At 42.3% G+C, this 25,223-nt stretch overlaps 1 protein-coding gene across 10 annotated transcripts in view; it reads left to right on the forward strand.

Annotated features, from left to right (window-relative positions):
* The first annotated feature begins 1,445 nt into the window (after positions 1–1,445).
* Positions 1,446–25,223, forward strand: part of cacna1ba (calcium channel, voltage-dependent, N type, alpha 1B subunit, a) — a 184,394-nt gene continuing 160,616 nt past the window's right edge. For all 10 annotated transcript variants that reach the window (XM_075468182.1, XM_075468188.1, XM_075468184.1 and 7 more), the window contains exons 1-2: positions 1,446–1,546; positions 3,247–3,386. In XM_075468182.1, the coding sequence (XP_075324297.1) occupies positions 1,454–1,546; positions 3,247–3,386 (233 nt within the window). In that variant the 5' untranslated portion in view covers positions 1,446–1,453. The remainder of the gene's footprint in view (positions 1,547–3,246; positions 3,387–25,223) is intronic.

Here is a 25,223-nt window from a genome sequence, read left to right on the forward strand (position 1 = left end):
TTTCCTCAGCAGCGAAGCATGGGCGTGACGCCAAACAAACAAGTGATAACACTGAAACGTTGGCAGCTTGCATGTTGTAAACTCGTTGCTATTGCAGTTTAGGGGATTTAGTTTGCAGTGAGCCACCTGTTGAGCTATGTGTACAACTCACTCTATTTTTCTTTACTAATGCAGATTTGGCTACTTTTAAACAGTGGGCAACTAATTTGATATCATGTATGCACATAAGTGTTGTAATACAATTATTTTGTGTAATGCCTTCATTTCTTAATATGCCGGTTTGTTCCCTGTTGGGCAAACATTTGTGTTTTGGTTTCACAGTGCATAACTGCGCTCTTCATGCTGAATGCAGAGTAATCACAGCAGCAGCGCTACAGGATGATGCATTTTGCCCCAAGCAGCAGAAGGCCTGGTGCCTTAAGCTCATTGGCTTGCGCCCTCTCCTGTGAATCCCACCTCTGGCAGAGCTGGAACAGTCCTTGGGGTTGTTGTTATGGTAGTCTTAACGACACAATTGCGTTGCAGTGCAAGGAGGAGAGAAGAGAGGAGAGATGCCCAATTATCTGAAGGAACAATGTGTTTTTAAGCAGAAACTTTCATTTTCTTTAATATTGAAAAACTTTTTTGATTGGCTCTTAATAGGGTGTAGAATGTCATACAATGGTGATTTTCATATTATCATCTCACAGGAAAAGAGAATATGTGTGAACATGTGTCTGAGTCTTTGAGGAGGTAAATATCAACCAGCTTACAGAGCATGTTGACATTTTAAACGGGTACGCCAACAAATTCCCACGCAATGTTAAGTTCACTTCTTACAGTCGTTCAGCCTTTAAGATAAACAAAAAAAACACCAACCACAACTAAAAAACTTCAGAGTAATGTCAATGGGTTACACAAGGTGAAAATCAAAGACAAAAGAAGCTGACATTAATGGGTCAGGGGTCTGAATGGTGGGAGTGGATGACATTAATGTAATGTCAGTATTAATACCAAGCTGCAGTGGACTCATGAGCAGCTCATACTTTCCATTGTACATTGGACTACAAGAGAATGATATTCATTAACACCACATTTGAAATATTTTGTTAATATGGACAGGGTTTTTTTTGTAAACTTTTGAAACATGGCACACTGAAAAACTGTGTTAGGAAGTAGTTTGGATGTCGGATCCCCTGTGTGTTGTATCTTTTTGCTCCCTTGGGTTCTGCTCTGTTGCCTCTCCCTGTTACCGTCTCCTGGTATGATGGAAAGAAGTTCTGCTTTGTGATTATCAAAACCAAGTCAAAAAGCTGACTTTTACGACTGATGTTAAAGCAAAGTAAGCCCTAACCCTAGATTTCATTGTAGCTTGAGGCACAGAAAATGTGTTCCAATGAGCCTCTATGTCTTGTAATGTTAAAATGTTTACCAACCTGTACATTTCCTTAACACTCTCACTCCATTTGAGTACATGATCCTGGCCACCATTATAGCAAACTGCATTGTGCTGGCCTTGGAGCAACACCTACCAGCTTCAGACAAAACCCCGATGTCAGAACGTTTGGTAAGCATGACTGCTTTCTGTGTCTGTACAGCTCTCAGAGCCTCACAAAGTTCAAGTGGCAGTAGCATGCAACTGTTGTAATGACCTGCTGTCTTACTTTTGACTCATTTGGAGGGTATTTGGTGTTCTTCTGTAAGTGGAACCATATAAGAGTTGTTCCAGCTTGTAAAGAGCTCTAGGAAAACTGGTATTCTGGTTGCTTAGTATCGGCAGACCTTTCAGCTGGTGTTTTCAAATTCTAGGCACTACTTTACATGCTGATGGATCAAACATTGGAGTGAATTGTTACACTGAGTGATGCAGATTATTTGCGGAAAGATAGTTTTGAAAACAAAGAGAAATGACTTCAGATTTCTTCCTCAGTGTTAAGCTCTCTCTCCTCAGTGCTGCAGGTTAAGTAGAGCCCTGCAGAGCTGCTTTGATCTCCCCTGTGTATCGTTACCTCATGTAGCCCCTGCTGTGCCCTCCCCCACCTCAGCTCGCTTGTTAAAGTGCTGTGAACCCCTCTGTCTAATCAGGCACCTGACAGAGACAGGTGCATGGCTGTCTTAAGAACGAATACAACCCCAATTCCAAAATTGTAGCGACACTCTGTAACTAGAATTTTTTTTAAAGAATCCAGTTAAAACATCATTATTATTATTATTATTATTATTGAATCATTATTCTGACAGCTGAACCTCTGTCCATCTTTACGTGCTATTTTTAATACTAAATCATGTTACTGACCTGTAACACATCCTCCCAGGGGGTGCACAGTGGTGCGGTGGTTAGCAATGTCGCCTCATACCAAGAGGGTTTGTGGCTTGAATCCTGGCTGGGGCCTTTCTGTGTGGTGTTTGCATGTTCTCCCCAGGCATGCGTGGGTTCCCTCCAGCTGCTCGGGATTCCTTCCACCATCCAAAAATATGCTTGTCAGGTTAATTGGTGAGTCTAAATTGATCCTAGGAGTGAGCGTGAGAGTGTATGGCTCTTACTGTGAGGCGATGGTGTAAACCACCTTACCATCGTACAGCCCTACCAGTTTTCAGAAATAGTGAAATATCTTATATTCTGCTGTGAATTTATTGTTTCATGAGATTTGAAAATAATTGCAATTTGCCTTTATTTTATTTTTACACAGCATCCCAGCTTTGGAATTGGGGTTGTATTATATTCCATTACATTTCAATTAAACAAAACCAGTTTTGTTAAGTGGTGCGTATAAATTTGATGCCTGATTCAGATGTTCTTTAACAAAGAAATATTTACATGACACCAGACAACAGGAAATCCAGGGCCAGAAAGGATTGTAGCCCACAAATTCATGCTAAATAATTTTTTAAGTAGTTTTGAGTTTTTCATGAATGGTTTTAAGACTTTTGAGCATGTGGTTACAATATCATATATTTAGCTTGTTTAATGTATATTTGAACAGAAAATTTCTTACGAAAATACAAAATCAGACTATCATAAACTAGTTGCTGCTGTGTTCTGCTTCGCTTTATGGCAAAGTGTTGAGACAGTCTGACTCTGTACCACCGCATAACAGATGATGAAACACTTGAGCTTCTATACCTGCACACTGACATATCAGAGCCATTGAAGTTAATCTTGGGGACACTGAATAAAAGGAAGTGTCTGACATCTTTTCAATAAAGAGGGATCAAAGTTTGTCTTCTCATGAATCCTTCTCACACTACTTTCCTTCTTCCTGACAGGACGACACTGAGCCCTACTTTATTGGAATATTTTGTTTTGAGGCTGGCATCAAGATCATTGCCCTGGGCTTTGCATTTCACAAAGGCTCCTACCTACGAAATGGCTGGAATGTAATGGACTTTGTGGTGGTCCTAACAGGGTGAGTAGCACTGGCCTAATGGCTTCTACAGCTACTAACTGACAGAGCTGATGGGCAGCAGCGATTAAAGAGGGAAGGGGAGAGCTTTTCTGTGTGCATGTGTGTGTGTTGCATTTGTAATGTTCAGCAGAGACAAGCTATCCAGATTGCAGGGTGTTTCTTCCTTTCTGAATAAACAGAGTCTTGATAAGGTTGCATTGTCTGCATTAGATGTACTGAACACCAGGGAGAAATCAAAGCACACAGTATAAAAATGACTGCAAAAGAGGATTTCAGGGAAGTCTGTCTTGGTTTTACTGTCACACATTTACAAATAAAACCATACATGGTTTCCCTTAATAACAAATTTTGACTTTTTAATGAACTGATGAGAAGAGACGTGTTTCATTCTTGTGAGATGGACTGTTTCAGTGTTGGTGTCAACTGATTGATGATGTCAACGTAATGCATCTCAAAATGCTTTTAAAAGGGCTTCACTCAATCTGATACAAGGAAATAAATATATAATGTTAAGAATATCACATTACATGTCCAGTAACATGCCAGATACACTTTGACCACAAAGAAAAATGCTTTAGCTCACTGTGGACATTTCCAATCTTTATGTTAGGCTCATGCATTTGTATTCCTCTGACTGAACAGTAGAAGATAGATGTTTAGACTGTTATGCGTCATTTTGATCAGCATTTCTCTACTTTAATACAATACTATTCACTGTTGTGTAAAATGTATCCTTTTCTTTTAGCCAACTATTTATTTAGTTTGCCAGAGCACTTGTGGTTGGGCTTCATTGCACTGTCCCTCACAATGCAGGATATTAATAGTTGACGACAATAACATTTTTGATTGAATTTACTACGCATTTTGGATTCTAGATTCATGGGGCTGGGACTATTATATCACGTCAGCAAAGGTTTGTGCCAATACATTGACCTCAGTTTTAATTGAAAGTTTATTTCTGTAAAAATTAGTGTCAGAAGTCTTTTGTAATTTAAAGGCACACAGTCCCACTGCTTTGGAAAATGTCATTTTCCATCAATTTCATGTGTAGATTGCATTTTTTTTATGTTGCTAATGAGTTTTTTTTTTTTTTGGTGAGTATAATTATCAGCCATCATACCCATAAGTTATAACTTCAAATAACCTATTTTGTCTGGTAATAAGTCCTATAAACAAAAGCTATGAACATTTTCTAATTTTATATAAATGTTGTTAAAGCCTTTGTACATTGTCTATGGTGTAGATAAATAGACAAGATCCCTTTACCAAAAAGCCAGTTTTGGCGCGTGTTTTGCCATGAAAGCATTTACCTTGCAAAAGTCGGTACAGAATCTCGGACATCCATCAGACTTTGTATCCAGAAGACAAGGGGAGCTCCATGGACTAGAACTTGGTACTGCAAATCCATTTGTAGGAGATAGACAACCTCTTTTTTCATTATCTCCCTCTTAGTGGGATTAACCGGGTATGCATGCTGTTTGGTCGGTAGGCTACTGGTCGGAACAATGTCATGAGCGATGACAGAAGTTTGAGAGGGAATGTCATTGAACAGACCTGGGAAATCAGAAATAAGGTTCTCAACACCACAACGCTGGTCCTCGGAGAGATGAGACAAGTGGTTGGACAAATCAGATAATATTTCAGTATTGTTGAGCCTAGCCCACTGTGATGTAGCACTATGCATCACCAACTCATTGTCATCGTTAAGAGAGCTCACCTTCGAGATGGAAGCCATAGGTGAGACGGTGATCTGGACATCTTGAGCTGTGGATGACCCATTCCGCTTCTCCCTAATCCAGAATCCGTCACATTCTGGACGCCGCCTGCGGTCAGGGGTTTTGATGACATAGTTTGTGTCACTGAGTTTTTTCTCTACAACATAAGGACCAGAGAATTTATTAGAGAGGGTAGAACCAGAAACAGGCAAGAGAATCAGAATTTGTCACTGATTGAAATGAGTGGACAGTCGCTCTTTGATCATAATGTCTCTTCATCTTCACCTGAGAAGAGGTCAAGGCTTCTTTAGCCAAAGAGCAGGCTAGCTGGAGTCAATCATTTAGCTTTGTAACATACTCTGGAATACTTGTGACTCCTTTCTCTGGCATAACTAGTTGCTCTTTAAGGACCCCGGACCTCATGTCCAAATACTAGCTCAGCGGGACTGAAACCTAGTGACTCCTGTACAGCCTTAAATAAATGGGACACCATCATCCCAATCATGGCAGTGCTTGTGCAACATAGATTTCATGGTCTGGTGAAATCGTTCAAGTGCCCCCTGGCTTTCAGGGTGGTAAGGGCTAGGTGTTACATGGTCAATGCCTAAAGTACAAAAGGCCTAAAGGCAAACACTTTAGACTTGAAAGTGGTGCCCTGATCTGATTGGAAGCTCACATTACTGTTAGAAGAAATTTATTTCCAGCCTTAGTCTTGGGCAATGGTCTAACACAATCAACAATGACTTTCTCAAGACCACATGACGTCACAGTATTTTCGCGCCGCCATATTTGTGTCGACCCGCAGCACTCCGGTCACAGCGTTGTCACGTTACCAGAACAAGTGGAGTAGGACGGAAAACAGTGAAAGACCGAAAATTGACGTTATTTGAAAGATCCCAGGAATATGTTGGGCTGTTGGCTGTGATCGCAGTTGACAAAGAAACCCCAGACTGCAGTTTTATTCCATCCCAAAGGACGTAGACCGGCATAATAAATGGTAAACTGCAATAAGAAGAGACCACTGGCATGATCTGAGTTAATCACAAACAGTCTCGTTTACATGGAAAGTCGCAGATACGTTTCCCTTCATGGCTGATAAAGCATGGATGTCAGCTGGTAGCGAGCTAAAGTGGAAATGTAAACAAACTAGCGAGTTGTTAGCGCCGGAGCTAACACAATCAGGGTAACGTTAACAGTAAACTATGAGCAAAACCACATGTTTAAAATGTTTTTTCTGTGATTCATTCACCCATCCAGCAACAGCATACTGGTAGGCATCCATGCTCTTAAAAGCAATCAGGCTGTTTTGGCTCTAGGGGGAGGGATTGTGGATCAAATAGATATAAATATCAGGGAACGAGAGTTGGGCCAGGCGTTTTGCAGAGGTTTAGTGGACAAAATACTGCTGAGGGTAATAAATATGGGTTGCAACCAATAATGTTAATTTTGAACAAATATCGTTGTCTCTCCGTCTCGTTCAAGTGTGAGGTGTGTACCGCCATTGTGAAACTGAGGAGAAATTGGACACAAATATGGCGGCGGTCTCGTCGACGTGACGTCACTGGTACCCATGAATAGGGAAACTGTTGTTTACGCTGTAGAGAAAGACAGTCAGTAATAACATGTTCCTTCTTGTGACAGTAGAAACATTCCTGAGTGCCATGTGGGGACGACTGTGGTCCCTTAGCCTTTTCAAAAGGAGTGTGGCCAGAATCAGGTCTCGTGGGGCGAGACATTGACTCTCTGTCAGGGCGGGAAGACGACATAAACAGATTCTTATGTGTAAGAACAAACTCATCAGCTAAGACTGCTGCTTTAGACAGAGTAGTCACCTTTTGTTCATTTAAGAAAATCACAAACTTCTCGGGCAAAGCATTCTTTTTTTTGGGGGGGCTTTTTATGCCTTTAATGGATAGGATAGTTAAGAGAGACAGGAAGCAGAGGATAGAGAGAGGGGGAACGACATGCAGCAAGGGGCAGTCCGATGTGGGGCTTGAACGAGGGCCAGCTGCAGCGAGGACTATAGGCTCTTGTACATGGGGTGCCTGCTGTACCCACGACGTCACGGACAACCCCAGGCAAAGCATTCTTAAAGTCTTCCCACAACATCTGCTCATGAAGGGATTCAAAACTGTTCCTAACATCATTAGCACTGCATCATTTGTCAACATACCTGAACGAATATGTCTCTGAAAGAGCACCAAAAGAGACCAGGATAGCAAAAAAAACATGTGCTGCAAAATCAAGAGTCAAGAGACAGTGAAGGCCTGAGACGTCCTCCATTTTAAGGTGTCTCCTCTGTTGTGATAGGCCAGCTGTAGAGGTAATTATCTAACCAGAAACACAACACACAGGGAAGGGAGGGGGGAGACACAAAACCAGATTCCTGGCTGCCTAGCACGTAACAGCATGGCTGTGAGGGGAGATGGTGAACAGAGAAGTCTGGTGGGGAAGGGTGAGAGGAATGAAGAAGGATGCTGTTACGCTGCAGATGGTCCCTGAGAGACTACTGATCTCACCAGGGAGCTGCCCAGCCTGTCTTACATAATGCTACAGATTTATTTGGACTATCTTGGGCTTGTGTCAGGAACCTCACTGTGATAAACAGACTATCGACTAATTCCCAAACCCCTCATTAATGGCACTGCCCCTCCCACTGGAAGTTACTGAGAGGCACTGTTCCCATTAGTTGAAAACAAGGGAAAGCAGTCACTGGAATATGTAATAAATACCAACCACCGAATGAGTCCGGTTTTGTTGAATAATGCGTACACGTACACCCTTTTTGTGTGTCTACATATGCATCCACAGCAGTATATTCAGTGACTTTAAAATAGTTTTTATTTGTATCACCTTTCATTTATTTTGATGAGTTTTTTAATTGTTTTCATTTTCCCTTATTTTATTGCTTTTATTTATTCCTTTTAGTTTTTGTCAAAGTCAAATTTATTTGTATAGCGCATTTCATGTACAAAACAATTCAAAGTGCTTTACATAAAATAAAAGCATTGCAGCAGGGAGTGTAAGAGAAGCATTAAAAATGCACAGAAGAATGTAACCCACATGGTTTCTTGACCCATTTGTTTGATTTAAATGTAGTACCCTTGCCCCACCACAAGGTGGCGCATAAGCAGTGTACAGTATGATCCTCGAACGTGATCTCACTTTGAGCCGAATTACTGACCAGAGCACCAACGATAAACGTGCTGACGAACTTGGGTATGAAACACGATATAAAACACATAAAATAATAATTAATCCCCGCGTAGTATGTTGACAATTCTTTTGTTATTAGGAGTACCGAGCCCTTAAAATGACATGGGAGAGTAAAATAAAACCCAAGGGTTTCTCGTGCCCACGCAAAACTTTCTTGTGCGCACCTGAAACTTTCTCGTGCGCACCTGAAACTTTTCTGGTGGGAACGTGAAACTTTCTCGTGCGCACCCGAAACTTTCGGGTGCCCACCAGAAACTTTATGGCACGTGCGCATTTGAAACTGTCTAGTCAGACTGCAGTGTTTGATGTCTGCAGAAAGTTGACCTGCGTCTGACATTAGACCTGCATGACGATTCTCTGCCCGTCCTGCTGCCTAACCTACACTGTTTTACAATAAAGTGTAAGTTTCTCGTGCCCACGCGAAACTTTTCTAGTGGGCACGCAAAACTTTCTCGTGGGCCCACGAAACTTTGTTGTGCCCACGAGAAAAGTTTCGCATGGGCACGAGAAACCCTTGGGTTTTATTTTACTCTCCCATGTCATTTTAAGGGCTCCGTATTAGGAGAGAGTCTAACTGTTGAAAGACAGAGGAGACGGTTCACCGGACAACCCGGTAAGAGAAGGCAAAATGCTAGAGGCTAGGCCTCGAGATTGGCTTTTGATGTGGTTTGTTGTCCTTTTTATTGAACTACTTTCATAAAACCAGTCGGAGTCATTGATATGTTCGCTAGTGTTAAACCACCGTGGTACTCTCCGTATCATTGTGAACCATAAAAACTAACTTAAAAAAGATCGCTAACTGGTTAGCGTCGAGCTAATTCTGTAACGTGAGTGCTAACAGTGTAGCCGGACGTGCTATTACTGTAATTTTAGGGAGATATAGCTTGCATATGATGCATATTTGTCTTTATATGCTAAATTGTGATAATTATTTTGTCTGATATCTGAGCGTATAATGTGTTTACTGTGCTGAAGATGGTTAGAATATTCATGTTGGTTAAAAAGAGTGATTTAATACTGTTAATTTACGGTTAAAAGAGTTCAAAAGATAAATATTGATTTATAGAGCTGTAAAAAAATATAAATCGTGCGTTTATGTTAAAAATATAAGTTCATGATGGGTAATTGTCATGGTAAAAATACTTATTCTGTGCAGTAAATGTACACATGTGTAGTGCTCTCAACACTGACGGCATAATTCACTTTCTTATATGTGTTCTGTTATCTGTTATGTTGTTGGTTCATCGTCTTTAATGTTATGATGCATTTAATAGTTGCGGTCTCTTTAAGAGATCCGGTGACGTTTCATGATAACAGCTGTTCTGTTGATGCGCGAGCTGTCAGTTGGAACTGTCAGTTTTTGTCAGTTGGAACTGTCAGTTTTTGTCAGTTGGAACTGTGAGTTTTTGTCAGTTAATAAACGCGACTCACAGAGTCTTAATGTGAGAAGTTTTCGGCTCATCTTTTCGCCTAAAGGCAACTTCCACACTGGTGACCCCGACGTTTGTTTACTGGACGTATCCAGATCGCCATGACCGCAAACGCTGTGTCTCTCAAGCTCCCCGAATTCTGGGAATCGTCTTCTTCTGCCTGGTTCGCTCAGACTGAGGCACAGTTTGCCTTGCGTCAGATAACGGCCGACGAAACGAAATACTACTATGTGGTATCTGCTCTCGGAAGTTCTACGGCATCGAGAGTAGTGAGCCTTCTTAAACGTCCTCCTCTGACGAGAAAGTATGAAACTCTGAAAGAATACTTACTGAAAACATTCGAACTATCTGACACAGAGAGGGCTAGCAGGCTTTTCTCTCTTCAAGGGCTCGGTGACAGCAAGCCCTCAGAGCTAATGGACCGAATGCTCGATCTGCTCGGTGACAACAAGCCAGATTTCCTTTTCCTCCACCTTTTCCTGCGCCAACTGCCTGCTCATGTGAGAGCTGCTTTGGCCAACACTGCCAGCACTGATTGTAGAGAACTGGCTGCTGAGGCTGACAAGTGTTTCCTGGCTAGTCAACAGCCCTGCGCAGCTGCCCTTCTTCCTGCTGGTGCTGTTGCTGTCTCAGAAATATCCGATGATCACATGCTCATCACAGCAGCAGCCCCGCGTCGGCAGCAGTCTTCAGGTGTGTGCTACTACCATGCCAGGTTTGGCCCCAAGGCCAAACGATGCCGCTCTCCATGCAGCTTCAGTGGAGCGGGAAACGCCAAGGCCGGCGCTCACTAGTGGCCGTGAGCGTCGGCCATGCCGGCGGGCTGCTCTTCATCCACGACTCCATCTCCGGCCGGCGATTCCTCTGCGACACAGGGGCACAGCGGAGTCTACTTCCTGCTTCACAGGTGGACGTGGTGGCTGACACCCACGGCCCCCCCATGGAAGCCGCCAATGGAAGCCCTATCCGTACATACGGCACAAGGCATGTTGAACTGTGTTTTGACGGCCAATGCTTCGGCTGGGACTTTGTGACTGCCAAAGTCGCTGTTCCCCTCTTAGGATCAGATTTTTTGTGTGCATTTGGACTGTTAGTGGACGTTAAAAATCAGCGCTTGATCGACGCCGTCACTTTCTGTTCTTATGCCTGCGCGCTCAGCGACTCTGGTGCAGAACACCTCTCCAGCCTGCTCTCTGTCACGGACAGTTTCCAACGGCTGCTCGCCGAGTTTCCAGCACTCACCCAGCCCACTTTCTCCTCTTCTACAGCCAAGCACGGTGTAGAGCACCACATCGACACCACTGGCCCACCTGTGTACGCCCGTGCTCGACGCCTCGAGCCGAACAAGCTTGCCGTAGCCAAGACAGAGTTCGAGTCCATGGAGCGCCTGGGGATTGTTCGACGCTCCAACAGTCCTTGGGCCTCTCCCCTACACCTCGTCCCCAAACCAGGGGGGGGCTGGCGTCCTTGCGGGGACTACCGACGGCTCAACGACGCGACAACGCCTGACCGCTACCCAGTGCCGCACATCCAGGATTTTTCAGCGCACCTGGCTGGTAAGGTCATGTTTTCGAAGGTGGACCTGATCAGAGGATACCATCAAGTGCCCGTACACCCTCGCGACATTCCAAAAACAGCTGTAATGGTTTGTTTGAGTTCCTGCGCACACCATTTGGGCTCAAAAATGCTGCTCAAACATTCCAGCGGCTCATGGACTCTGTGTTACGGGATCTGCCTTTTCTGTTTGTGTACCTTGACGACATCCTCGTGGCCAGTTCATCACCTCCAGAGCACCTTTCGCACCTTCGCACTCTGTTCGAGCGACTTACCGACCACGGGCTCATCATCAATCCAGCCAAGTGCGAGTTCGGTCGGTCCACCATAGACTTTCTGGGGCACAGAGTCACGAAGGACGGGGTTGTTCCCCTTCCGTCAAAAGTGGAGGCCATCACCACTTTTCCAAGCCCAGTCACTGTCAGAGCCTTACAGGAGTTCCTTGGCATGGTTAACTTTTACCACCGTTTTCTCCCCAGGGCTGCCCAAACCATGCATCCCCTGTACGAGGCTCTGAAAGGTGCCAAGCCTAAGCACACTGTGGACTGGAACCCGGAAAGAGACAAGGCTTTTGTGGACGCTAAGACAGCCATGGCTAAGGCTGCCATGTTGGCCCATCCCGCCTCCTCTGCCCCAATCGCACTTACCACGGACGCCTCGGACTACGCGGTCGGTGCGGTTTACGAGCAGTGGGTGGGTAATGCTTGGCAGCCTCTCGCCTTTTACGTCCCAGTGAACGGAAGTATAGCACTTTCGACCGGGAGCTACTTGGAGTGTACCTCGCCATCCGACACTTTCGTTCACTGCTGGAAGGACGCCAGTTCACCGTTTTTGTGGACCACAAGCCTCTGACCTTCGCCATGTCCAAAGTCACTCAGCCATGGTCCGGCAGGCAACAGCGGCAGCTGACTTACATCTCAGAGTTCACGACGGACATTGCACACCTTTCTGGGAAGCACAACCAGGTTGCAGACTGCCTCTCCCGTGCTGTTGCGGGGGCGGTCCACCTCGGTTTGGACTACGGCAGCATGGCAACGGAGCAGGCCACAGACCCGGACGTGCAGGCTTGCCGTTCATCCGCTACTGGGCTGCAGCTTCAGGATGTGGCATCTCTGGCATTCGACGCTGGCACCACTCGAATGCCAGAGATCCGGTGACGTTTCATGATAACAGCTGTTCTGTTGATGCGCGAGCTGTCAGTTGGAACTGTCAGTTTTTGTCAGTTGGAACTGTCAGTTTTTGTCAGTTGGAACTGTGAGTTTTTGTCAGTTAATAAACGCGACTCACAGAGTCTTAATGTGAGAAGTTTTCGGCTCATCTTTTCGCCTAAAGGCAACTTCCACACAGGCTCATTTAAAATGGTTGAATGGTATATCCTGCATTTGAGTGTAGATATGGAAGATAATTAGAGTGAAAAGTGAAAGTAGAAGAATGTTATATCAATGGATAGAGAGTAATGATTATGATGTCTGCACTCTATGTGTAGATTGTTTTTTTTATCCACTTCACCGGATTAGGGATTGATTCGGATTTTGGAATTCCAAACCCGTGGAGGTTTGGTGGCGAGCAACTCTGACAGAACGGTGCACGGGGTGTCCAGCCATGGGATCCACTCCAGAGGACTCCAGACATTCTTTTCACTTCACTAGTGATACAGATAAAAACATAACACAAATCTACCTGGGTAGTAGACAGTCGAACAGAACATTACAAACATTCACACAGAACGGAACGGAACTGAACTGAACTTGGACCTTCTAATAAGGAAGCGGGACACTTTTATTTGAACTTTGATTTTATTTTATATTTTTTCCTTTTCGAAAGAGCTCTATTTTTCTGTTTCTGTTTTTTTATTTTTCATATACTGCAAAAATTGACCTGTTGGGTGTGGCAATAAATTGTCAACTGTAAACTTCATGTTCTCTTATTTGAGTCCCAGCTTTGTGAACCTAGAGAATGTAAGTGTCATAGTGTGTTCCAATCAGGCTAAAGCGCTACAGAATATACAGAGAAACAAATAAAATTATTAAAATGAATTAAAACAAGCAACAGGCTAGATAAGTTCAAAGATACCGTGCAGATTTCATGCATTGACACATGAGAAAAGAAATGTTTTTAACCTGAATTTAAAAATATCTCCATTTGGTGAAAGTTTAATCTCCACTGGCAGTTTATTCCACTTGTTTGCAGCATAACAGCTAAATGCTGCTTCTCCATGTTTAGTCTGGACTCTGGACTGGACAAGCTGACCTGAGTCCTTGGATCTAAGAGCTCTGCTAGGTTTATATTCTCTGAACATATCACAGATGTATTTTGGGCCTAAACTGTTCTGGGATTTGTAAACCATCAGCAGGCTTTATAATCTATTCTATGACTGACTGGAAGCCAGTGTAAAGATTTTAAAACTGGTGTGATGTGTTCAGATCTCTTAGTCCTGGTTAAAACTCTAGCAGCAGCGTTCTGGATGAGCTGCAGATGTTTAATGCTCTTTTCAGTCCAGTTAAAAGAGCGTTACAGTAATCGAGTCTACTGGAGATAAATGCATGGATGAGTTTCTCCTGGTCTTTTTGGGAGAGGAAACCTTTAATTCTGTTGATGTTTCTGAGATGGTAAAAAGCTGCCTTGGTGACAGCTTTGATGTGGCTGCTGAAAGTCAGATCTGAGTCTATCAACACTCCGAGGTTACGAACTTGGTCAGTGATTGTAAGGTCCACAGTCTCAAGATTTTTGCCAATGCTGACCCTCTTCTCTTTGCTACCAAACAGAATTATCTCAGTTTTGTCTTCATTTAATTGTAGAAAATTCTCTCTCATCCATGTGTTTCTTTCCTCAAGACACTGACACAGTACGTCTGCTGGGCTGCAGTCGTCCGGTGACAGAGACGCATAAAGTTGTGTATCATCTGCATTACTGTGATAATTGATGTTAAAGTTCTGCAATATCTGACCACAAGAGAGCATATACAAGTTAAACAGAAGAGGTCCAAGAATTGACCCCTGGGGGACTCCACAAGTCATGGCCACTCGCTCAGATTCATAGCTGCCAAATGTAACAAAATAACTCCGGCCTTCTAAGTAGGACCTGAACCAGTTAAGGACCGCTCCAGTAAGTCCAACCCAGTTTTCCAGCCTGTGCAACAGGATTCTGTGATCTACAGTATCAAACGCAGCGCTGAGGTCCAACAGAACCAGGACTGAAACATTACCAGAATCAGTATTCAACCTAACATCGTTTGACACTTTGACCAGAGCTGTTTCAGTGCTGTGACCACGTCTGAAACCTGATTGAAATTTATCAAGACTTCCACTTTCATTCAAAAAGTCATTGAGCTGGTTAAATACAACTTTCTCAATAATCTTGGATATAAAAGAGAGATTAGAGACAGGTCTAAAAGTTGTTCATCATAGAGGCATCTAGAGTTCTCTTCTTTAGAAGTGGCTTAATGGCAGCTGTCTTTAATGACTTGGGAAAAATGCCTGATGCCAGTGAGCTGTTAACTATTTGTAGGAGATCACTTTCTACTGAGGTAAAAAACAGTTTTTAAAAAGTCGGATGGTATGAGATCTCTTTACACTGGAATATATCTTTAAATAAGGCAGCCCCCCCCCCACACACACACACCTTTCGTCCCATTTCGACATTTATCCATAAAACTAAAATTTGGAGGGGCTGTTTCATTAAGAACAGCAGCACTTGTGCTCTCTGTTAAACATGTTTCTGTCAGAAAAAGAAAATCTAAATTGTGTGAAATTATGAAGTCATTAACTAACAGTGACTTATTGGACAGAGATCTAATATTAAGTAAGGCTAGCTTTGTGGAGTTTACACTGGTCTCTGTTGTATTCTGTTGTACGTGGTACTGTTAACAGATAGATTCACCCAGCAGGTTGTTTTCGATTCCTTCTTTTACTAACTAATACAGGAATCCTATTGGGTCCCAGCTTGTTCTCAGAACAGCTTTCAGTAGTAGGACTACTATAGCAGGGACCCTGAACGCATCATGGCATGGTATCTTTGTTTTGAACTCTAACATAAAACATTTTTATTATAGTTTTATTATATTTTCCACGGTCAATTAAAGGGTTGATTGATGTAGGGTTGTGTGAAGCACTTACGATTTGTCAATGTCTTACCTGCGGTAGACGATGGTCAGTGTGCTCTTAATTTGTTGAAGCAGGGAGTAATTGAGATAGATTTGGAAAGCTGCGGAGCTCAGCGGGATTGGTCAAAGGCATGTCCAGCTGTCACGTGGGCTCCAGGTGGACCGTGCGGGAACCGGTGTAAATACGGAAGAGCGTGGAGGCGATGAACATAGATATGTATAGAATGGCTAGATGTCTCGTTCGCGTTTCTGGTCAACGGAGTCAAACGTCCGCAGATGGCCGCTATCTTACCACAAGCAGCTCTCTCGCCGACAACATTGTGTTGATGGTGAAACATTAAAGACATAACTTGCTTAATTCTTAAACGTTTAGGTTATTATAAACATCAAAGTAGTAAGCTAATTATCACACTACAGACAAAGTCCATATTTATTTTTTAAAATAAAGACGTAAATATTTCACGTTTATTTGCCCCATGACTCAACTTTATTCATCCCTTGGGATGACTCCCTCAGGGAAATTCAAGTCCCCAGTAGCTCCAAACACACACATAGGATCTCTATAAATCTAAAATACAATATAATATAGAATAATTAATATGATATATAATTAATATAGAATAATATAAAACAAAGTGTAAAAAAGAATATAGGCTATACAACATATACAAAGTAAAGAGAGTTAAATAAAATAAGTTATAGCGCTATGGTTGAGTTATTGCCCATATTGCACTACACTTGTGTTAATTACACATTGTATGCACCATAAATAGATAAGATATTGCACAGTAGTGACATGAATTATTGTACAGATGACCGAATAAATAAAATATCGCACAGGGTCTTTTAGTATGTAAAGTACTGAATGTGGGTTTTTGAGTATTCCTCTGTCTGTGACCCCCCCTACCCCCATAGATATGTATAGAATGCCATTCTACCATATCTATGCCCCCCCCATCATGTGATGAGTTGTACAGCCAACCTCTCTCTCCCTCATCCTCCTGCTTTTCTTCTTTTTTCTTTACTCTACTTTCAAGCATTAACAATGTTTTAACTGCATGTATGAATACCTGGACTTGCCTGTCCTATTTCCAAAACTTTATTGAACCTCAAAATCCATTGGCAAACTATGGTCTATTACTTGGAAGCTACAGACTGTACTTACGACGAATAACCCTAGGAATTTGAGTCGAGTTCATGAGCCGTCGGATCTGCCCAAGGTTTCTTTCTAACTAGAGCACCTTTTTTTGGAGTTTTTCCTTGCCCCTGTTGCGCATGGGTGCTCCTCGTACTGTCTGTAAAGCGCTGCGAGACAATTGTGTTGTTATTGGTGCTGTACAAATCAAATTGAATTGAATTAACTAAATAAAAAGTATACTATCTATAAACTATATGTAACTATCTATAGAATATATATAAAAGTCTATAAACTATATGTAACTATATAAACTATATGTGACTATATATAATCTATATGTAACTATATATAAATTATATGTAACTATATATGATCTATATGTAACTACAATCTATATCTACCTATCTATTAGCTATATGTAACTATCTATAAACTATTATGTAACTTTATATAATCTATATGTAACTCTATAATCTACATGTAGATTTCTGGGAGATAAGAGTAATAGAGTCAGAGCAGATCACTTACCGTAACTCAGTTTACCTCAGGTTTAACTGTCTCCCGCCAGGCAGCTTGCCTGTGGTAAAATGGCTTACTTGTGCGGATGTTCTAAACTCAGATGTAACACATCTAGCCATTCTATTCATATTTATGGCGATGAAGGCCACTGACCACTACTCCAGCGCTGTGTAGGCTCCAAGACCGTCATTCTGGTCCAAGCGGACGGCAGCGTGAATGTGCCGTCACACACATTGAGGAGAGGGATCCGGTGTTATGCCGAGAAGTTGAGAAGTGCATCCCCATCCGCGGGACCAACAGGGGATGCATATTTCGGCAAAGGTCTGCCGAAATATGCATCCCCTGCTGGTCCCATGCTTTAAAGGGAGTCTGGAATGGAATGATATAACTACATCATAAATTTGTTTATCTGATTGAATTAACAGATGCGAATTTCAACAAGTTCAAAATTGTCTCTAGAATTAGAATAATCAAATTTCATAGTTTTAGGTTCATTTTTATATTATTTCATCTGTGCTATACTGAGTAAAGATTGATATTCATAGAAAATGTCTCCAACCGTCTTACTATAAAAGTGTTAGTCACGGCCCTTACTTTTGAATATTTGTACAATAATATAATAATAGGTGAAAGAGATGCTTTAATCTGTACAATTGTCGGGTTATCATAATTGTACATATTTTATTCAGCTACATGAAGAAATGAGAAAAAAGATGAACAAATTGAAACTTTATTGGATAAATGTGATAATCCACACCTGAACTGGTTTATGCGCGCTCCAGCGAATGGGCTTGCATTTCTCGGCATAACACCGGGCGCAGACACCTCGCGCGTTCTCCCTGGCCGAGGATGGCCGAGGATGGCAGAGCCCAGGCGTGCTGCAGCGCGTCTTCGCTTGGCCTGGACTCAGGAACGCGAGCCTCTTTTCCTCGATTTCCTGCGAACTTTGCCCGGCACCCGACAAGGCAGCAAATACTCAGGTGAGTCGGGGTCGATGATAATGGGAGGAGGGAACACCTGTTTGTACCTGCCCCGTGTATCAAACAGGCCCTCCATCCACTCTGTGATACATAACAGAGAGTCCCGATCATAGGTCCGTAAAGCTGAGACGCATCCATTTGAAATACGGGCTGATATGATGACATATGTTGTGAAGATTAATAAACAATACTGCAGGGGATGAGCCGTGGTACTGCCAGTCACTGGCGCCATCTTTTCCCAAGGCCAGCTCTGACCTACTCTCTGGACAACTCTTTGTTGTAAAGCGCTTTGAGATGCATGGTTCTATGCAAAGAAAGTTTATCATTATTATTATTATTTTTATAAATACAATCTGATTTTGTAGTTTTGAAGTAGGCATATTTATTGCACTGTCTAGATTGAAAATAAACATAATCTTCCTTCGCCTGTCAGCAGAGCCATGTCTTCGGACTGCAACATCTTGTTTGGGGGGGTCAAGATATGCAAGGATCTAGTACACCATCTCAGCTATGAATTTAAAGATGGACTCAGACATGCTCTGCCACAATCCTGTTGCTTCAATGCGGAGATTTGCTCCAAATGCCCGGTTGCTGGTGATCTCTTGGAGCAGTGTGGATAGGTCATCAAATGATTTCAGAATGACTGAGACTGCAGAATAGAGAAAATAAATCATTAATATCTTCAGGTGGTCATTCACACAGTACCCAAGTGCAAACATACAGCATCATCATTATCAGCTTAATAAGTCCTAGTTAACATACCTTTTGCAAAATGTCCACTCCAACGTTGGTCCAAAAGGCGCTTGATGGTCTCTCCTTTGTAGAGAATGGCAACGGTTGGTCTTTGCAGAACTTGTACAAAATGTCACACAAACTGAAGAATTCCATCACAGCCTTTTCAGCTGCCAGGGCATGGGTGACCACCAAATGCAACTGATGGTTATAACAGTGGACATATGGTATCTCTCTGTCCAGTTTTTACTGAAGCAGCTTCTGTACCCCTCCATGTTTACCCGACATGAGGGATGCACCATGACTGATGATTTTCTCAGGGCTCAGGCCAACCATGGTCAGTTCTCCTATGATGGTGTCAGTCAATGTGACTGCATCTCCCTGGTCAGCAGTGGCTATTGTCAGGAGGCGCTCAGTTGGTTCATACAGTTCATTCAGAAGGCGGAGAGCTATGGAGATAGTTTCTTTCCCTGTTGGGTCTCTGGTTCCGTCAGCTTTTAATGTGTAGAATGATTCACCAACTTCTTACACTATACACTCTCTTACTAAAGCACTCATTAGATCTATTAAGTCATTTTGAATGTCATGACTTGTGTATGTTGCATTACGAGGAATAGTTTTTGCTATCTTTGCTAATTCTGCATCTTTCCTTAATGCAAACTCAAATAGAGACAAAAAAGCGCCCCCTTCCATCCTTATTCATTCCACTGAATGCATCGTGATCACCTCTAAAGGGCAGTTGGTTCACAGCAAGGAACTCCACAACATCAATAATTGCAGACACATAATATCTGTTGCGCTGTAGTTGGTCGGTATTAATTAATGTTGAGATTTCCTTACTTACGTGAATCCGTCTTTCCTTGTCCCTTCTCATGGCCTCACAAATCAAGTGTTCTTTGGAGGCCGCGTGTTTGTTCAGTCCCTTTCCAGTTTCCACTGCATGCTTCCAGTCATGGAAACCAGTTGCTGAAAGTTGCATCAGTGGTTCTGGGTCCCTGAAACATTCTGCATGGGTAGCAGTATGCAGCATCTACTTGAACTGAATACTCAAGCATCCATACCAGGAACTGCAGAATGATTTTTTTTCCCTGTGAAAAGGCACGGAGGAAAGTTCTGCATGAATTGGTCTTTGGGGCTTTTCTGTGCCAAGCTCACTTCACTGCAATGACCTGTTGCTGTTCCTCGCAGCTGTAATGGTACTAGCCAATGAGTCACACTGCTTTGTTCTGCTTCTCGTGCTCCCTAACTACCGTAGCTAACCCTCCTAGATGATTGCTAACTCCAATGTGACTGTTAACTTCGGTGCTTACGTTTTCAGTAGAATTGGAGCTGTATGGCGCTGCTTCCTGCTTGCTCCTGTCCGCACCGTCACTTGTCCTTGTTTTTTTTTTTGTATAAATACTTTCGTATATCCATGTTTATTACAGTATCAATAAAGGGCATTAATTCGGCAATTTACCGCTCTGGCGACCGGTGACCATAACCCTTTCCATAACACGTTTCCTCGTTCATTGGTTGGCTCGTATGACTGACAAATCAAGATACATAGGTTTAATAAAAGATGGCTACTCAGACGAATAAAACAAAACCCAAATCAAATAAAATAAACAGAATACTTTGCTTTTAGTCCAGGGCGGGCACAGCTGACTCAGTTGTGGACCCACCCACGGACAAAAAAAATTATATGCCTACAGACTTTTATATGCTTTCATCTGCTGTTTGGTGTAGTAGGATGTCTGGAGGCAGTTCCGGCGGCATGGGCGGGCATTGGGGGGCGTACCCGCCCATGCCGCTGTAGGCATATCATTTTTTTTGTCCGCGGGTGGATCCACAACTTCGGTCCAGAACTCTGCTCCTCCCGACCGCAGACGTAGGTTTAAAATCCACTTTTTACGGCGTTGTTCTGTGAGCTTTTTACATTTCTCACCTTTGTGAACGACTAACCTTTTCTTTTTCTCGGTTCGAACGATTAAAGCAACCGTAAACCACACAAAACATTGGCAATTTTTTCAGACGGCAGATCCTCAGTTAACTTCCTGCCCTCCATCTGAATTTCCCGCTCTCGCGATGCAGCAATATGACGTCACGTGAAAGCAATCTATTAAAAACAATGCACTTATTCATCCAAGACAGTAGCACATGAAACTACGCCCCCATTCCGGTGAAAACAAACTGCTGGCTTTGACTGGCGGAAAATGCAAATCCCACCGTGATCTGTCTCGATTTAGCCTATTTTACGTTAACCGGCCTGGAAACCTCCTGCAATGGCTAACGTTAGTCAGGCTGAAAGCTATATTACGTCGTTGCCGAGTTGAATGGAAAAAAATCAAAGATTTAGGGAATGTTTGTCTATACAGTTTACCGGAGGAATCTTTTGGGCAATCCGGGCTGATTGGATCATTTCGAGGAGGGGATTCAAGTTATACGGATCACTTGAATCACTTGAGTCACTTATTAAAAAAAAAACCAAAAAAAAAAAAAAAAAACCTTTCTGCCGTTTAGTGGCTATGCGCCTCGCCTTTTTTTTGTCCCATTTATCAATTCATTTTGATAAATCAAAGAGCAGCCTACGGCTACAAGTTCATTAATTTATTTTTGTCAAGTAATAATTCCATGCCATTTTATCTGAAAGCCAGACACAACAGCTAGTATGTGCATTTACACAGCGACAAATGTGGTAGCATTAGGTGAGGCAATGCTGAGTTTAGACCTAAAAGTAAACAACATGCAAAAGCCATAGACGATCGACAAAAACAAGGTATAACAAGCCAAGTCAACAGTAAACAGTCAGGGCGTAGAGTCCGTGCGAGATTTTGAGCCAGCTGAACAGAGGATCCGACAGGGAGTTGATGAAACAGTAGACCACTCGCTGCTGCTGCCGAGTTGGTCAAATGAAACGAAACCTAACAGGTGGTACGAGTCAGCGGGGATTCGTCCCTCACTGTAAGTAACGGACGGATCGCAAGTCAGGACGGATCAGTAGGGGGCATGGCTCACTGAACCGACAAACGGGCTCGTGACAAACGGGGCGGGAGTTAGGTTTCGTTTCACCCAGTGTGTGACTGTGTTCGTGACTGAACACCATGCTAGAGAATGACTGTAGCCTAGTAGGCAACTAAAGAGGGATATATATTCTGGTTTCATCATTTCTCTCACGACTAAGGTGCAAGAGTGCTGTAACTGCCATTTCTTGACATAATGAAATGCCGTCTGGCTCGACTTGGGCGTATCATTTTTTTAATTTATTTATTTTTTTAAGGCGGATCAAACGCATGCCACCATCCGGTCTGCCCGGGTGATGTATTTATCCAGGTTGAAAACCGGATAACCCGGATTTTGTTACAGCTTTAGCCAGAGGTAAGGGCGAAACCATAGTGTAGATATTGGGGGGGTCCAAATTAGAACTGTAGACCATATTTCAGCGGGGGGTCTGGGGGTCCTCCCCCAGAAGATTTTTTATTTCTTAGATGCCATTTCCTGCATTCTAGTGCATTTTAGGGTGACCTGTACAAATCTTAAACCCATGAAATATATACTGTATAGAACAGTAGATTTGAGCCCTTGGTCCAAATGTGAGCCCTTCCCAAAATATTTATATTGAAAATGTTGTACAATTTTCATATAGGTGTATTGATAAAGATGTTTGGTTGATTCGTTGTCGTTTCCCACATTGAAAGTAAATCTGGAACAGCAAGGGACTGATCTAGGAAAGAAGGAGGACTTTTATATGTCACATACTAGACAAAATATTGAAGGGGACAGATTGGCTTTCCCAACATTGGGGGGGACGTGTCCCCCTCAATGTTTATGGTGGTTACGCCCCTGGCCCAGAGGTGACATTATTCCCGGAATTTATTCCTACCTTGAATCACCAGGTAATGCAGGCCTATGACAATGATCACTTTCTCTATCGTTCATATACTGTCGTTTTAGTTGGCTATGTGAAACAAAACAAGCAGCCAAAGCTTTGTCCACCTTTGGTTAAATGAGGATGAAAATTTATCTTTCTCTTTCTCTCCCTCATACTGCCATCTTTTTGACATTATTCTGTCAATAAATATGTAAATATTACTTGTATTTCCTTAAATGTAATCAAATTTATTTTTATAAAATGAGTACTCGCTCCTCCTCCATCATCATCAAACTTCTCTCTCTCTCTCTCTCTCTCTCTGTCTCTCTCTCACACACAGAAGAAAAAGAGAATTTACAACAACAAAAAAGTAAAAACTACAGGCAAGATTAGTTCATCACATTAATAAATGCAAAATTTCTGTCCACTGAACGCATTTATGAAGAAAGCAAATCTAACAATACTTCAAGGGAGCAGGCATAATCGTATGTTGGTCTCTTTCAAGTTGTTCGATGAACAATATACCACAGCAACCCTTCGGCATTGTGGTTTTTCGTATTGGCACCACTGTAAACACTGAGGGCCTCTCCTTTGTTTTCACCGGAATGGGGGCGTAGCCTTTTACGTGACATAGGGATGCGGTCTTCTAACGGTTAGACTGTTACTTCATTCGAATGAAATACTCAGTAAGATGAGGTTGTACAGCTGATGTCTCTCCACTCATTTACATGGCCTTCCTTTTAATTTCGGTTGGCATGCTAACCTAATTTAGTAAGGCAACTGCTTTTTACAGATCTGTCAACATTTCCACAAACTACATGTAATATTTCAAAATGCTGAAATACTGTGTAAAAAAAAACTCATCATGTGTAGTACACTATAAACAGTTGCTCTTACAATACACAAGAATAGCAACAAAAAGGCTAAAGGCTGACATAGTTGTCTATGTCAGCAAAGAAAACAGTAGCAAAGAAAATTTTCTTTCCATTTGTATACATAAACTATGAGTGCATGTGTGTGTTTGTGCATGTATACAAGTGAGGTGAGCCGAGCTGAGTGTAGAAGTGATGGTTATTAACAGGTTTTCATGACCTGTATGCAGGAGAAGCTTATCCTGTGTGTGTGTCGATGGGAGCAGCAATAGCAGGCCTGATTGAATTGGGGCTCATCAGACTTGCATGATAACCATAATTGAAGGGCTGGGTGGTGGGTGGAGGCCATTACAGAAGTGTTCTGGACATCCTTGACATCAGTGCTATGCAACATTTAGTTGTGCAGTGTGTTAAGGGTAGATAACGGATCGCTCATGTATAGTGCATGCAGCTGTACAGTCATACATTTGCACGTAGCACATTTAAATATGCATGTACACATATTCTGACAAATCACTTCACCATGATGTGCTGTGTAAAAACTCATACCAATTAGACTTTTTGGTGTCATTCAGCTTTCTGGAGATGATTCATCTGGCCAACCTGTTTGTAATATGAGTGTGTAAGTGTTGACAGTTTTCTTTAGGGAGAGATGTGAAGGTGGGGGGGCTCTGCTATCACAACAAGTATGTTAAGGGTAAACAGTACCTGCGGTATTATGACTTAGATTAAGCTTTGCCCGAGACCAAGAACTCTTTCCAATGCAAACGTTCATTAAATCTTTTTTTTTTTTTTTTTTAATTACTTTTCTCAGTTACAGACTTGGCTTTAATCTATTCCAGTTGCCATTAGGTGAAAGGTGGAGTACACGCTGGATGGGTTGCCAGTCCATCACAGTTGCCAGAATCCCTTTTCATAAATCTCAAGAAGGGAGGTGAACGCTGCAGGGCATTTAGCTGTTATTTATTCTAAGAGAGGACGTCAGTCACTGCATGATAACAGAAGGAGAGATAGAGTCCTCATTTTTCGGAGACTTCTGTGTCTGTACAGACTGGTGTCTCTGTCTTTTCTACAACAGACGCAACTCTTATTTACTGCATAGATTTTATACCTTATCTACTGTCAATCTGAACTGAAACAACTTGAGATGACATAAAACTTCCAACAAATAATCATTGTGATTTGTTATTCATTGTCAAATACAGTGGTTTTAAAAAGTTGTGGATTTTTCCACACTTTCAGAAAATTATATTGTAATTGTACCCCCCCATCAATTTTTTTAATATTGTAACAATTTATTGATGACTGAAATTGACTCTTTTATTTTTTCGAACAGAAGGTTTTATGTTGTTTGCTGGCATAGTCAGTTCAATTTAATTCAGTTTTATTTATATAGCGCCAAATAACAACAAATTTCACCTCAAGGCACTTAAATAATACAGTCCAATTTAAGCTAATTGGAGTTCAATTCATTGTAATTATAATCCAATGAAATCCAATTAATTAATTAATAAATAATCCAATTCATTCATATAGAGCCAATTTGAAAACAGTTTCCTAGCTAAGGAAACCAACAGATTGCACCGAAACTTGTCTTCAGTCCAATCTCCCGTCCTGAGCGTGCCTGAGGCGACTGTGGAGAGGAACGACTCCCTTTTAACAGGAAGAAACCTCTGGCAGAACCAGAACCAGGAAGGGTGGCCATCTGCCTCCACCAGCTGGGGTTTGA

Source organism: Odontesthes bonariensis, chromosome 6 (genome assembly GCF_027942865.1).
Source record: "Odontesthes bonariensis isolate fOdoBon6 chromosome 6, fOdoBon6.hap1, whole genome shotgun sequence".
NCBI lineage: Eukaryota > Metazoa > Chordata > Actinopteri > Atheriniformes > Atherinopsidae > Odontesthes > Odontesthes bonariensis.